The 16992-nt window shown below is 40.3% G+C and overlaps 1 protein-coding gene across 3 annotated transcripts in view; it reads left to right on the forward strand.

The window, feature by feature from the left end:
* The window catches only part of MACROD2 (mono-ADP ribosylhydrolase 2), a 1236456-nt gene that overhangs the window by 781188 nt on the left and 438276 nt on the right, over positions 1–16992 (forward strand). For all 3 annotated transcript variants that reach the window (XM_073003448.2, XM_073003446.2, XM_073003438.2), the window contains exon 8: positions 585–658. In XM_073003448.2, coding sequence (XP_072859549.1) covers positions 585–658 — 74 coding nt within the window. The remainder of the gene's footprint in view (positions 1–584; positions 659–16992) is intronic.

Raw genomic sequence — 16992 nt, forward strand, 5'->3', positions numbered from 1 at the left:
CCATGCACTGTACTTTTTATCAAGAGGCTAGAATAACACTGATAGATCCAATTTTGACATCTTTTCCAGACCCCTCTCATGCATTTGTACTTTCAGTTACCCACAAGGCTGCGGTGTTTTCAAAAGTGGTTTCAAAAACCAAGCCAAAGATTTTGATAAACAGCCTACTGTATACATCTGTGTTTTATTGTTGTCCTGATTAGATATTAGTCCAGCTTTATTGTTTTCATGATTAGATACAGCTGCTGATGTAGATTCTTTTCCTTTGTAAATGTTAAATGATCTGAAGCTTAAGTAAACTCAGTGATAGTGCTGCCAGTCCTAGTAAGTCCCCTTGCGTCCAATTTAATAATGACTTGCTCCCATATTAAGAAAGGTAATCCATTCTGATCTGAATACCGAGGCATTATATACTTACTGCCTCAACATGTTTTGGACGGCAACCTCTATAAAAATGGTCCTCCAAAACATTTATAGGGTACCATGTCAGTGAAGTCTGAACCATGCTATCCTGTTGTATTTGATAGTATTTATATATGCACATGTATCAAACTGTTTTTCTTCCTTTTTCTTCCTTTGCTTAGGTTTTCCTAATGAGCCAGCTGGAGTCATTGCACTTACCACAATCAAGGAATGGTTAAGCAAGAATTATGAAGAGGTATGATTATAGACAAAATCTTTATGTTGAATTTTATTTTTTCACTGAGAAAGTGGATGTGTCCACAAAAGCTCACTTTAAAATATAGCAGTTAGTCTTTAATGTGCCACATTTTTTGTCTTCTTTATTTTTTTGCTCTGCTTTATGAGGAGGATGAACAGGAATAACAGTTCCTGAAATGAGGAAATCATGTAAGGCATATCCTGATGACCTTGCAATGTGTGCAGCATAAGAAAAAATATGTCCAGGCTTGTAAATGTTTCTAGTGGTGTTAACGGATTCATGGTGATTTCCAAGGTTTGTTGTTATTGTTGTTGCTGCTGCTGTTGCTGCTGTTTTTGTTGTGTGTTAGATGTGGGATTTGGCAATCTGAATGTTCTGCTAGCTACGACTGGGAGTTAGCGAAGTCAGGCCAATGATGCTCTGAACCGCCATCCCCACAGACTAGAATCTGTATTGATGATGTCCATAGGGAATTAGGTCTAGCAATAGATGACAAAAGATAGTACATCTTTATTGATTTACTGACAGATCGCTTCTTTATGTTATAATTGTTACATGCCATGATGTTCTGCCACAAGCAACCATGAAACTAGGATGCAAGTTGGCGATTATTCCATTCTCATTACAGAAATATATAAGCAGATGATTTACATTGAGAGGAAGGGTCTCTGAAATGTTTGCTTTAATATTTTATCCACAACAGTATTTGTTTAAACTGTTTATCATCTATCGGGATGCCTTAGAACAGGGGTCAGGGAACTTTTTTATCTTTTACGCCCCCCAAATTATATATGCCAACATTACCCCACCCCCTCCCAGCACCGCCCCTGCCCTCTCGCTGTCTGCAGCCTCTGCGCTCGCCTGGGACCTGTGGCTGCCACCCAAGCAGCCAGTCTAGAGCCACCACGACACCAGGAAAGCGCGTCCTTGGTGAAGGGAGGTGGGCACCACAGGGCCGGCAGGTCCACCGGCCATGAGCTCAGATGAGGCGGGGAGGGAAGGGGGCCTCCTCACCAGCGCTCGCCCTCCCTGTGACAGAATGCCCGCCTATACACAGTATCGTTGGAAATAAAATGCCTGGGGGTAATAAAGAGGGTCACATTGCCGCAACTGTCCTCATTACCCCCAGGATTTTCATTTTTACCCCATTTGGGGTAATTTACCCCTGTTCCCTGACGACTGCCTTAGAACAAAGCTTTTCCAGAGAATGCTCCCATATAACCCCAAAACTCCCATGCCTTTCTCATGCCTCTCAAATCTCTCATACCTTTCTTAATGTCTGCAACTGCTTTTGACCAAAGTATGGCATTTAACTGAAGAAATGTAGGGAAATTAACTGAATGATAATTTAAATAATCATTATGTGTTAAACACAAGGTTTTAACACCCCCTATGGGTTTAGTCATTGTTTACATTATTTAGGACTTTTGATTTTATATATTTGAATTAATAAATGCCAATTAATAAATGTTTAGAATAATCTTAGTTCTAAACTGTGGGATTAAGTCAATTTTTTAATTGTTTAACTATTTGCAGTGTTGTATAGAAAGAATGATAGTTTTATAGTACACTGACTAAATGACAGGATGGCTCTTTTTAATGGTTCCTGTCATGTGTTTTGAGTCTTGTGAAGAAGCAGCATTCAGAGAAAGGAAAGTGATGGTGGTTGTCATCAGAGACAGAATTTCATAGTTTTTGCATGTACAGCTTCACAAGGAATGTGTAATAATCAAGATTTGAAGATTAGCAGGCTTCATCCAGAAAGGCCAGTCTTCCACATCTCCACAGACTGCTTTAGGTCTTGCACTGGGTGTTGTGTGAGCAGAATGATACAAAGTCCAGAGTTGTTCTGTTTGAGCAAAAATTTGCATACTCTCTTGTGAAAATGGCAGGATGAGAATTGCTAGGCAGTCAATTTAAATGTGAACGCTGGTGCAAGTGTGTGAAAGTTAGCCTTTGGGGATATAGCCCTTTTGTTTTTATTTCTTTGAATCCAAAATTATGTCAGTAGTGTCAAAAAACAATAAGTTGGGATTTCAAAAACAGGTGCTCAGATTCCTCATATTGAACGTGTGTGTGTGTGTGTGTGTGTGTGTGTGTGTGTGTGTGTGTGTGAGAGAGAGAGAGAGAGAGAGAGAGAGAGAGAGATCTTCCTTCCAATAGTCTGCAGCAATTATGTGGGCCTAACTCAAATGTGAACATAGTATATGGGTTAATTCTTTCACCAAATAACTGTTGGCTATTCTTTTTCCTGAAAATGTTGCAGGATTTCAAAAGATAGCCATTTACTTGGAAATATTTTAGACTCTATATGTATCAATAAGTTCTCAAGCAAATATATGTAGCAGTTGGTACTGAATATTCAACATGAATTTGACCAAACTCTGGGAGGCAGTGGAAGACAGGAGGGCCTGGCATGCTCTGGTCCATGGGGTCACGAAGAGTCGGACACGACTAAACGACTAAATAACAACAATTGAATATTCAATACAAATGGTCAAGTAATTTTACAAAATAGTCACACAACTTCCCTTATTATGGCATAACATAAAATTTACTGCATGTAAAAATGCAGAATTCAGCATGCTGGAAAAGATGCATACAAGAGATAGTCCGCCACATCATGAAATCCAGCTAATACCTGGCTCTTAAGAGAATGCCACAGAGTAAATAATGACGTGTTACTTAGTTCTACTTTACAAATTACTCTGGTCTGGTCTTGGTGGAACTAATTCCTGGTCATGTTTTACCTTGAAATCTGCTGAGTTGCAGCCAGAGGTTAAATTGATTTTGGAAATTAGTAAATCGCAGTATATTGTGAGCACAGAAATCCTTTGCATTGAGTTCTTCAGAATGGCAGTCATCAGCAGGACTGGAGCAATTCAGTGTAGCCTTCTCTTTAGGAAATAATATTTTCACTTCTTACAGAATACTTTAAAGGTTTATTAGATTCCTTTAGATAATAGAATAGAATTAAGTCTCAACCTGCAGGAAATTTTCCTTTAAGAGGAAACTTACTTAACAAAGGTGCACATGTGGCTCCTTGAGTGGATAAAATGTTGGAGAGTTGTTGTTGTTGTTGTTTTAAATAAGGGCATTATTCCTTCTACCAAGGGGAGCAATCGGATGAACTCGATGAACTGAACAAATCTGGTCAGAAACAACACTGTTCCCAATTTAAACATTGTGACTAAATATTGCAATTTGTATTGTATAGCCACCCAAATGAGGTTCTTTCTTTAGTCATGTCAGATGAGCAAATGACATTTTATTTAGATGACTTTGTTTCTGGCTTGGTCTGATGATATTCAGCTGGCTGGATAATTCAGTGATTTAGGTACCTGGCTGAGGAGACAGAGATTGGAAGTTCAATTCCCTTCTGTGCCTCCTTGGGGAAGAGCCAGCCTGTGTGGCTTTGGGCAAGCTGCACAGTCCCAGGATGCCCCCAGAAGAAGGTAATGGTAAACCACTATCTGGAAAACCCTGGAAAGGGTTGACGTAAATCATATTGCAAATATCCACTGGCTACTGGAAAGCACCAAAGAATTTCAGAAGATCAGTCTATGCTTTATAGATGACAGCAAAGCCTTTGACTATGTGTATATCATGAGAAACTATGGGTTGTTCTGAAAGAAATGGGTGTAATTCAGCACTTGACTGCCCTGGAAGCTACTGTTAAGACAGAAGGTGGAGAGACAGAATGGTTTTCTATAGGTAAAGATTTTAGACAAGGGTGATTTTCCCCCTTATCTATTCAGCCTATACACAGAACATATCATATGGAAAGCCAGGCTAGATTCACATGGAGGAGGAGTAAAAATTGATGGAAGAAACATCAATAATTTTAGATTTGCGGAGGACACCATCTTACTGGCAGAAATCAGTAATGACTTGAAATAGGGAAACGTTTTAGGGAAACAGAAAGAAGAAAGTGTCAAAGTAGTTGAATGTTAAGAAGACAAAAACCATGACTACAGAAGAACTACTCCAGGTGGATTGCGTTTAGTCGGAACTCTCCACTATGTCCTGTCCGTCTTGGGTGTCCCTGCACGGCATAGCCCATAGCTTCTCTGAGTTACTCAAGCCCCTTCGCCACGACAAGGCAGCAATCCATGCCATTTCCTACTCCACCTGGAGTAGGAAATGGCAAGCCACTCCAGTATCTTTGCCAAGAACGCCCCATGATCAGAAACAAAAGGCTAAAAGATATGACGCTGGAAGATGGGCCCCTCAGGTCGGAAGGCGTCCAACATGCTACTGAGGAAGAGCGGAGGACAAGTACAAGTAGCTCCAGAGCTAATGAAGTGGTTGGGCCAAAGCCAAAAGGACGCTCAGCTGTGGACGTGCCTGGAAGTGAAAGGAAAATCCAATGCTGCAAAGAAAAATACTGCATAGGAACCTGGAATGTAAGATCTATGAACGTTGGGAAGCTGGAGGTGGTCAAACAGGAGATGGCAAGAATAAACATCGACATCCTGGGCATCAGTGAACTAAAATGGACAGGAATGGGAGAATTCAGCTCAGATGATTATCATATCTACTATTGTGGGCAAGAATCCCGTAGAAGGAATGGAGTAGCCCTCATAGTCAACAAAAGAGTGGGGAAAGCTGTAATGGGATACAATCTCAAAAATGATAGAATGATGTCAATACGAATCCAAGGCAGACCATTCAACATCACAATAATCCAAGTTTATGCACCAACCAGCATTGCTGAGGAGACTGAAATTGAACAATTCTATGAAGATTTACAACACCTTCTAGAACTGACACCAAAGAAAGATGTTCTTCTCATTCTAGGGGACTGGAATGCTAAAGTAGGGAGCCAAGAGATAAAAGGAACAACAGGGAAGTTTGGCCTTGGAGTTCAGAACGAAGCAGGACAAAGGCTAATAGAGTTTTGTCAAGAGAAAAAGCTGGTCATCACAAACACTCTTTTCCAACAACACAAGAGGCGACTCTATACATGGAAATCACCAGATGGGCAATATCGAAATCAGATTGATTATATTCTCTGCAGCCAAAGATGGAGAAGCTCTATACAGTCAGCAAAAACAAGACCTGGAGCTGACTGCGGTTCTGATCATCAGCTTCTCATAGCAAAATTCAAGCTTAGACTGAAGAGATTAGGAAAAACCACTGGGCCACTCAGGTATAATCTAAACCAAATCCCTTATGAATACACAGTGGAAGTAAAGAACAGATTTAAGGAACTAGATTTGGTGGACAGAGTGCCTGAAGAACTTTGGATAGAGGCTCGTAACATTGTCCAGGAGGCAGCAACGAAAACCATCCCAAAGAAAAGGAAATGCAAGAAAGCAAAGTGGCTGTCCAACGAGGCCTTAGAAATAGCAGAGAGGAGAAGGGAAGCAAAATGCAAGGGAGATAGGGAAAGTTACAGAAACTTGAATGCAGACTTCCAAAGAATAGCAAGGAGAGACAAGAGGGCCTTCTTAAATGAACAATGCAAAGAAATAGAGGAAGATAACAGAAAAGGAAAGACCAGAGATCTGTTCAGGAAAATTGGACATATTAGAGGAACATTTTGCGCAAAGATGAACATGATAAAAGACAAAAATGGAAGGGACCTAACAGAAGCAGAAGACGTCAAGAAGAGGTGGCAAGAATACACAGAGGAATTATATCAGAAAGATTTGGATATCCCGGACAACCCAGACAATGTAGTTGCTGACCTTGAGCCAGACATCCTGGAGAGCGAAGTCAAGTGGGCCTTAGAAAGCCTGGCTAACAACAAGGCCAGTGGAGGTGATGGCATTCCAGTTGAACTATTTAAAATCTTGAAAGATGATGCTGTTAAGGTGCTACATGCAATATGCCAGCAAGTTTGGAAAACTCAACAGTGGCCAGAGGATTGGAAAAGATCAGTCTACATCCCAATCCCAAAGAAAGGCAGTGCCAAAGAATGCTCCAACTACCGTACGATTGCACTCATTTCGCACGCTAGCAAGGTTATGCTCAAAATCCTACAAGGTAGGCTTCAGCAGTATGTGGACCGAGAACTCCCAGAAGTACAAGCTGGATTCCGAAGAGGCAGAGGAACTAGAGACCAAATTGCTAACTTGCGCTGGATTATGGAGAAAGCCAGAGAGTTCCAGAAAAATATCTACTTCTGCTTCATCGACTATGCGAAAGCCTTTGACTGTGTGGACCACAGCAAACTATGGCAAGTTCTTAAAGAAATGGGAGTGCCTGACCACCTTATCCATCTCCTGAGAAACCTATACGTGGGACAGGAAGCAACAGTTAGAACTGGTCATGGAACAACTGAGTGGTTCAAAATTGGGAAAGGAGTACGGCAAGGCTGTATATTGTCCCCCAGCTTATTTAATTTATATGCAGAATACATCATGCGGAAGGCTGGACTGGAAGAAACCCAAGCCGGAATTAAGATTGCCGGAAGAAATATCAACAACCTCCGATATGCAGATGATACCACTCTGATGGCAGAAAGTGAGGAGGAATTAAAGAACCTTGTAATGAGAGTGAAAGAGGAGAGTGCAAAAAACGGTCTGAAACTCAACATCAAAAAAACTAAGATCATGGCCACTGGTCCCATCACCTCCTGGGAAATAGAAGGGGAAGATATGGAGGCAGTGTCAAATTTTATCTTCCTGGGCTCCATGATCACTGCAGATGGAGACAGCAGCCCTGAAATTAAAAGGCGCCTTCTTCTTGGGAGGAAAGCGATGACAAATCTTGACAGCATCTTGAAAAGCAGAGACATCACCTTGCCAACAAGAGTCCGAATAGTCAAAGCTATGGTTTTTCCTGTCGTGATGTATGGAAGTGAGAGCTGGACCATAAAGAAAGCAGACCGCCGAAGAATTGATGCCTTTGAATTGTGGTGCTGGAGGAGGCTCTTGAGAATCCCCTGGACTTCAAGGAGAACAAACCTATCAGTTCTAAAGGAAATCAACCCTGAGTGCTCACTGGAAGGACAGATCCTGAAGCTGAGGCTCCAGTACTTTGGCCATCTCATGAGAAGAAAAGAGTCCTTGGAAAAAACCTTGATGTTAGGAAGGTGTGATGGCAAGAGGAGAAGGGGACGACCGAGGATGAGATGGCTGGACAGTGTCTGCGAAGCAACCAACATGAACCTGACACAACTCCGGGAGGCAGTAGAAGACAGGAGGGCCTGGCGTGCTCTGGTCCATGGGGTCACGAAGAGTCGGACACGACTAAACGACTAAACAAACAAAACACAGAAGAACTACATAACTTTAACATTGACAATGAAAAGAACTGAAATAGTTCGAGTTTCTTCTGTACCTTCAGTCATCAATCTAAATGAACACTGCAGCCAAGAAATCTGAAGGAGACGGAGACTTGGAAGAGCAGCAACGAAGGAATTAGAAAAGATTGTCAAGTGTAAGGATGTGTCACTGGAGACCAAGACCAAGATCACCCACGCACTCATATTTTTGATCACCACGTATGGTTGTACAAGCTGGACAGTAAAGAAAGGTGAGAGGGAAAAAATGCATTTGAAAGATGGTGTTGGATAATAGCTTTGCGAAACTATGGACTGCCAGAAAGATGAACAAGTGAGTCCTAGATCAAATCAAGCCTGAACTATTTCTGGAGGCAAAAATGATGAATCTAAGGTTGTCCTGCTTTGAGCACATCATAGGAATGCAAGATTCTCTGGAAAAGACAATAATGTTGGGAAAGGTGGTGGGCGGCAGGAAAAGAGGAAGACCAAATCAGAGATGGACTGATTCCCTAAAGGAGGTCACAGGCTTGAGTTTGCAAGAGCTGAGCATAGCAGTGGAGGACATGACATTTTGGAGATTGCTCATTCATAGGGTTGCCATAAGTCGAAGGGAACATGATCGCACGTAAGAACAACAGCAAGTCAGAATTGACTTGACAGTGCATGATGATGATTGGTCTTCTGCTGTTCTTGGGTTTGTTTTTTGTTTTTTTTTTAAGTTTAGGATGCATCTTATTTAAATAAATACCCAACAAAAGTGGAAGAGAACAGTGCTAAAACAGAATGTGCATTTTAGTCATTAGATGCTTTCCAAGTTCTTTACCAATTGGGGAAAATGTAGAAGTAAATTTCAAGCATCCCATAAAAGTGACCAGATTACTGGCCGACTCCTGATAAAGAATTTATCTTATTAAAGATGTGAAACAGTAATGCAGGTTTACAAACAGGCCAGGATTGTTTTCTGACCTTTCAGTATTTTTGGAATGTCTCTTTTCCATGTCAGCAATAAATCTTCATAAAATTAACTTGGCCCTTCTGTACATTCATTGCAGTAGTTAGGGTTTGTTCTTTATGAAATACCTATAAACGGGCATAAAGATATAAAACCTGACATATTGTTCATGTCTCATCTTTACTTCCTGCATTCTCTTATTTTAGCTAAATTCATTAAACACTTTCCAGCATAAGAAACTTCAGTGATGAGTGGTTTGCTCGGCTGGGGTATACGTAGGTTTATACAATGAGAAATAAACCTTTGAATATAATTTCTTTTTCTGAGGACTTCTGCAGATCCTTCATAAAGGCAGTTCCATCAGGGAAAAAAATCAGTTTCTATTTTAGTCATTTTTGCATGTAAGGATCACAGGATTAGCAGCACTGTGTTGCCTTTTTAAAACAACACTCTCTTGGGTAGCTCAAAATTAGATGCTTTCTATTTCTATATTCTAATTAAGGTGGTAATCACAGGCTGCTGATTGAAATGAAAATCAGCCATCATCCTACTGTCACCTACTTTGAGTCAATAATGAGGCAGAAATGCTTTTCAACTTTACACAAAAGTAAAATGATTCACTCTCCTTATGCCGCTTTTCTCAGACTGTCTTCAAAAGGAATCCATCCTCTCCCAAAGGCTAAAGCTAAAAATCACCTTAGCAGACAAATCACGTTCATACTGATAAAGAGGCCACCAAGGGCCTGGATTTTCCTTATGAGATCTTCATATTGGGCCTACTGTCATTCACTTTTTTCCTGTTTCTTTAATTATCACATACTTATTTCAAGAGCAGAGAATGCCAGGTATTCCTCCAGAAGGATATAAGTGTTTTACTTTTGGCTTATGTCTGTGATGACTCAGTGAGCCTTAATCTGGAGGTATAAATCCTAAATTAAGATGCGATCAGTGAATCAGTGAACCTTCAAGCCCAAAGGAGTCCCCTGAGCTTGTTGTGCTGGGAAATTCAACATTCATGTTGAAGCCACCTTATCAGGAGTGACTCAGGACTCCATGTCCCCTGTAATATCCTGAACCAGAGTATGGCCTGCACCATGGTAGAGTGGAGCCAGGTATCTTTACCCAGTCATTTTGCAGAACTCTATGCAGTTTTGTTGTCATGGTCAGATCACTACTTGATAGGGTTTATACTCATTTGGACTCACAGCCTTTGTCATTGACCTATGAGGTCCCTTGGGATTCTATTGTGTCTTACATGCTTTCTCTCTCTCTCTCTCTCTCTCTCTCTCTCTCTCTCTCTCAACACACACACACACACACACACACACACACACACACAGAGAGAGAGAGAGAGAGAGAGAGAGAGAGAGAGAGAGAGAAGCGATTGACATATTGGGTTTTGGTGCTATCAGTATACTGATTATACCCACCTCAGCTTCATCGCTCCTATCCACCTAACTCCAAGGAAGCTGTTTCAGTTCTGATCTGGTGTCAGTTAATGGACTAGATGAGGGCAAATAAACTGAAGGTCAGTCAAGACAAGTGAGAGGTGCTTCTGGTCAATTGAAAGGCAGATCAGGGAATCAGGACTCAGAATTTGGTGGATGTGGTTATGCTTCTCCTGAAAACTCAAGTTCACTATTCGTGTAGTCCTAAATTCACCCGGACCCTGGACATGCCTAGAGCTCATTTGTACAATTAAAGCTAGCATGTCTGTTAAAGTTTGTGCCATTAAAGCTAGTGCACTAGTTCCTGATGTAAAATGTGGCTATATTGACACATGCTTTAGTGACAATCCCTTTGGATTACTCTATTGTGCTTTACCTAGAGCTGCTTTCGAAGAGTTTCTGGAAATTTCAACTGTTCCAAAATGCTAAAGCTGGATTGTTGACTGTGGATGGTTACAAGTAGCATACTGTATATCTTCCTTGTTACAATGACTCCATTAGGTGTTGATCCCTTTCCTGACCTAATTCCAAGTTCTGGTTATGGTCTATAAAACCCTATATGATTTGGATTTTTGGCTGTCTGAAGGACCATATCTCCCCAATGTGAGCATCCCCAGTTGTTGATATATTCAGGGGAAGTTCTTCTCTTGATCCTGGTACCCTCAGAGGCATATTTGGTGATGGTATGAGAGATGGTTTTTATGATGTGTTCTAATGTGTTTTTAAACTACAAGAGTCCTGTGACTCCCAAAAGGAACCTGAAGAAACCTACGCCCCCCCCAGGCAGCAGCAGTTGATTGAATTGGGGAGATGCTTTAGCTGGCTGGGTGTTTTTCATAGTGGCAGTAATTATAAGAAATGCTTCAGTGTTTAAAGGCAGAATGTTTATGATTATACCAGATTCTTAAGCAATCTCTGATGCAATGACTGTCCCCATTCTTTGACATCTCTGTCTCCCTTGGATATTTAGTGATCTACCACCTGGTCATTCCCAGTGTGGTGTAGTGGATAGAGTGATGGACTATGATTCTGGAGAACAGGGTTTGAAACCCAGCTTGGCCATGGACATTCACTGTAGTGTATGTGGAACTGGTAAAATCACTTCTTCTCACATGTCTTGAGAGCCCCATTAGGGTCACTATAGGTCAGTTCCAACTTGACCCCCCCACACACACACACCCCTGGTAGATGCAAATCCATTACCAGTAAGAAGTGGCTTTGGATTGTATGCCCCTTAGACCAAGCAGCTGGGAGTTAGCATTACTGTCTGGAAGCCATCCCAACATACTGCTACACTAAGACTTCTGCATGATGGGACATTAATTGTGGCCTCAGTCCTCAAGCCAGGCAGCTTGAATGCCAAAACTGAGGCACCTCATTCCCTCATACAATAAGGCAGAACACTGTGTAGGGAATAAACTGTCTTCAGAAACACAGTTCCAACGAATAATATCTTGATGCTATTGCTTGCTTTCTGGTAACCCCTTCCCCTATACTTCTGAGGAAAAGCTTGTAAAGAGCAAGGCTCTAGTCAATGTTTCTGTGTAGTGCTTTGGGTATGATTCATGTATTATTACAAGTAATGACCTAATTTTCTGTAATTGCTAATTAGTGCCACTAAAACAAAGTGCTTCACTGTATGGGTTCTTGGATGTTTACATTTTTTATTTAACAATTGACAACTTCCATGTCATGTTTTATTTTGAACAACAGAGTAGGAAACTGTTCTTTGAATGCCAATGGGGGAAAATGTACAATTAAATTGTTGTACTTTTAAAAAAAAGTGCCAGTTGCTCAGCTATTTTAGCTGCCACCACAACATCAAATATGGACTAATGTCATCACCTTGAGAATAACTCAATGCCAGACTTAGAATCATCTTTAGAATACACTACTCTAAACTGACATTTTGGGACCAAGACTGAGCATTCTCTAAAATGTATTTCTTGGAATGTGTCTGTCTGGCTAAACAAAACCCAAAGATTCAATGTTCCTGTAATTTATGAAAAGTTTTGATTTTATTTTTATGCAGGAGACATGGTTAACTTCAGAGCTGCCATTAAATGGATTGCATCATATGTTCTTACTGCTTCCTCTCCAATTGTCAAAGGTCTCTCAAATGGGGAATTGGCTTGCTTGGTATCAATCTCAGTGGCTTGTTCTGTTTCAATGCTGCCCTCTTTGAGACCCTATTCTCTTGATTTTCAGAGACTGGGAAATCTTGGCAGTGAATGTTTATATTCTGCCCCACTCATGTCCTTTTTATTATGAGCATTTGATTATGTGGTCTGATTTAGAAATGTATACATATGTACACACACATATATATATACATACAATTTTGAGACAAAGTACCCCAGGGTAAATCTTTAATGCATGTATAGATAATGGGCATTTTAGTTCCCTTCAACCTGAACACGCTGGTGATTTCTATAATCAATTGAGAAGTACAAAAGATGTCCTCATGAATAAATCTGGGAAATTTTTTAGCAGCTGATTGATACATTTACTCTAATAATGCTGAATGGCCATTCTGCAGGTGATAAGCACAGGGGATTTACATATTTAAGCCAAAGGGGAGCTAATTCAATTGATTTTGTAGCAATTACTCCCCCTTTATACTTCATATTTTACAGGGGGGCACAACCAGAAAGTGACCACCAACCCCTTGTATTTTATCTCTGCATTCCTAGAGTTTCATTAAATAATGGGGCAGGTGGCTCCTTTCCGACAATTCAAGCAGGCGTGACAGGGGATATTAGACTGAAATGGTTTTCTACACTTCAGCTTGAAATACACCAAATTCTGAACAGTGACCCAGTGCTTGAATTGAGAGGGAAATTGGCACTGTCTTGGCGCTATATGGCAAACTGCTTAAAGCTCTAATTCTTGACTAAGAATGTAAGATCAGCACCCAGAATTGGACAAACTAATAACAGTTGGTTTGATAAACAATGTGACATTATAAAACAGCAACTAAGAGGAGCTCTTAGACTGCACAAGCAAAATCAATTTAAAAGCCTGTGAAGATTTTTTTGAGCTTTGAAGTAATTATAAACAGCTTCTCAAAAAGAAAAATAAACCTAGCCTCAATAAAAGAATTATTCCAGGAACTATCTTGGGCCTTGTTCTAAAAAGACATGGTGACGTATTGGCAACTGCTGGCAACAGCAGAAGGGAGGTTCCACCACAATCTCACTTCGAACTTATTTATTGGATGGTCAGGAGAAAGAACACTGTGTTAAACTATTTTGCGATACAACCCACGTGCGGGAGAAAGTCGCATCTCCCAAGTTACCTGCTAACTTTTTACCAGAGTAGCCACCATTTACAATAATGGAAATAAAATTGCTAATCTGAATAATTAAGCACAGTAAAGCTCCAGGGGGACGTGGTGGCGCTGTGGGCTAAACCGCAGAAGCCTGTGCTGCAGGGTCAGAAGATCCGGCAGTCGTAAGATCGAATCCACACAACGGAATGAGCACCTGTCGCTTGTCCCAGCTCCCGCCAACCTAGCGGTTCGAAAGCATGCAAATGTGAGTAGATAAATAGGGACCACCTCGGTGGGAAGGTAAACAGCATTCCGTATCTATTCACACTGGCCATGTGACCACGGAAAGATTGTCTTTGGACAAACGCTGGCTCTATGGCTTGAAGAGCGGGATGAGCACCGCCCCGTAGAGTCGGACACGACTGGACAAAAATTGTCAAGGGGAACCTTTACCTTTACCTTTAAAGCTCCAGGAGAAAACAGAATTTCCCCTGATATACTCAAATATTTTCATGACTGGTGGCTCTCATCCTAGCTATCTTATTTACTGACATAGATATGTTTGGTAGAATCCCTACGGAATAGAATGGACATGAACCATCAGTTTATCGGTTCATGCCAGTTTGTTTTTTTGGCTGAACAGGTACACGGCGCTTCAAGCCCTTCCACCTCAGGTGGGCGCCCACTCAGAGCCAGCACTCGGAGGAGGCAGGCCAAGCAAGCAAAGCTCCTGCCTCCAAGTGGGCGCCCACTTGAGGAGGCAAGGCTCTGAAGTGCTCTAGACCTGTTCAGACAACAAGAGGAAAAAAAATGGCACAAACCGCTGAATTTTGGGGTTCTTGCCCATCTCTACTATTATCCTCATTCGTTGTGGCTATTTACAAGAAAGGTATTCTGAGATATCTTCTTTGGGAAAGAGTGATAATTTTTAATATACCACCTCAGATTGCTAGAGAGAATTAAAATTCTGCACACTGATACGTCCTTAAAGATTGGAGTTGGCATTTCAGGCCAATTGTTTAATAGAGTTAAAACATCCAAAGGGGTACACCAAGATTGTATGCTGGCCCCATTGCTTTTTTAATTTATAGACAAACAATATAACACACTGTTTAACAAGATTGCAATTATTCCCACTGAGAATAGGTAGAAAGGTCATTTCAGTGTTACTTTGTATAGATGACACTTTGCTAACATCCCATATTCAAATAGGCCCCAGAAGACTACTGAAACAATTCAGAATTTTACTGTAAGAAGAATCTTCTCAGTGAAAATTATGAGAAAACCACAATTATGGTCTTTGACAAAAGACGCCACCCTCATAAATGGAAAATTGATGTGTGGATATTAAAACAGGTTTAAGAGTGATGTTCCACCAGTCAGGCCTTTGAACATCTCAGATTGAGTTTGCTCAGCAGAAATTTGAATTGGCATACTCAGATTCTACAGAAGGAGAGGAAGACGTTTGGTTCTTCCCCTTTATGAAGTTTTCAGTACAAAAGTACTCCCTCAGATATTGTATGGAGCTGAAATTTGGGGACTTGGGAATTTTCATCCATTAGAAGTTATCCAAAATAAGTTTGCCCGGCTACTGCAACCCCTACAATTGTAGTCAAATTGGAACTGGCATGGATACCAGTAATGAGCTTAGTTTATAAAGTAGTCGTTAACTATTGGTTGAAAAATTCTATTCTGTGCTCCTTCAGGCTTTTTAACATTATCATCCAGGGAGATGAATCTTCGGTCATGGAAAACCTTTGTACTGAATCTTGGTGCTAAACTTGGTTTCTCTGCAGCAAAACTTGCATTAAAACAAAGACTATTAGATCTCTGTGTTCAAACAGATATACAGTAGTTTTATTAGGCACCTCAAGAACTGCACTCCTTTACAAAAAGATGTCCACCGCCATCCCTTCCACCTTATTTTGCTGATCTTTGATAACAGAAGAGCCCTCACTGAGGCACATATAGCTACGCCACCACTTGCTGTCTTAGAAGGCTGGTACAAAGGAATCCCATATAATGAAAGGGTCTGCTTCTGTGATCAAAATCAATTGAGAATTCAGTACATGTTATACTTTACTGTCCCTTGTTCTCAGCAGAGCGTGCAAGACGACTGAGGTCTATTTTGGAACAATTCCCCAGATCTGACCAAGGCAAATTTAGGATGTTATTTACAGATAAGGGAAGTTTGTCACATTTCAAATGAAGTTTATTTCCATTTTTATGAAAGCAAAATCTGCATTCTCTGCTGTGAACCAAGCTGACAGATTATTTCTACTCGGGCCCCGTTGTCACATATTAACTATTTTATATTTATGTTTACTAGCTGTATTAATTTTTATGTTTAGATATGTACAATGTGTTTTACAGTTTAGAAATTTAAAACCTGAACAGATGTTTCATCCAAATTCTCTTATATTGTATTTATTGCGTGGTGTTTTTATGATGTCATCTGCAAAGGCCTATGTGCTAAACAGTTCATTTGTTCATTCATTTTAGCAGTGTGTGTCCAAAATATTTGAGTGCAAACAGAATGTTATATTATAAACTGTTTTGAAGATTTTATTTTATTTATTTATTTAAAATAATTGTACACCGCTTTTCTCCTTAAGAAGGACCCAAGGCAGCTTTTGTCATTAATAGACAGTATTTAAAGCCAACAACACTGAGTGTACAAATACTAAAAAGGATCAAGGATATCCTGTAGTAAGAAACTTAAGCAGCATCAAAACATATTCAGAACATTAAAGTACAACAGTCCATTTAAAACCCTACTGAGACATCCAGTCAATAAGAGAAACCTTGCTTAAGACAAATGTCTTTGCCTGCTTGCAGAAGAACAGTATTTCTGTATTTTATTCAGATTTAGACTAAGAAGTATATGGAGAATCTACGGTGTATGTTAATGGCATTGTCATAATTCTTCCATGGAAATATCTCTTTTATTAAATTGTTTTGTCTTCATTTATTGATTGTTTTGAATGAAACAGAGATTCTCATTTTCATTTGGGATTCTGATTTCTTAAGATGAATGTAGCCAGATTGCCAGAATGGTTCTTGATTCATTTTCATTCTTGTGAAGAATAATCACAGTATTTATTTAGATAACAATCATATAACCTGACAGAATAAAATTACAGCTGTCTTAAAGATTTGGCCAGTGCAGAAATCTGTAATGCTATTGGGCAGGACTTGATTGGAGTGAACTGCTAGAACTTGGCCAAAAACCAGTCTCTGTGTATTGAGATATTAAGATATTTGCACTGGTGTCTCATCATGAATGACAATTCCTCTGAATGATATTTGTATTTATTTACTTCCTTGTGCTGGAGACATTCCAGTTTCCTGCTTTAACAATGAACTGATAGACAGGATTGGTATCATCACCGTTCAAGAGTGGCCATTGCATCCTACCATTCACAT

This window comes from Pogona vitticeps, chromosome 1 (assembly GCF_051106095.1).
Source record: "Pogona vitticeps strain Pit_001003342236 chromosome 1, PviZW2.1, whole genome shotgun sequence".
NCBI classification, from domain to species: domain Eukaryota; kingdom Metazoa; phylum Chordata; class Lepidosauria; order Squamata; family Agamidae; genus Pogona; species Pogona vitticeps.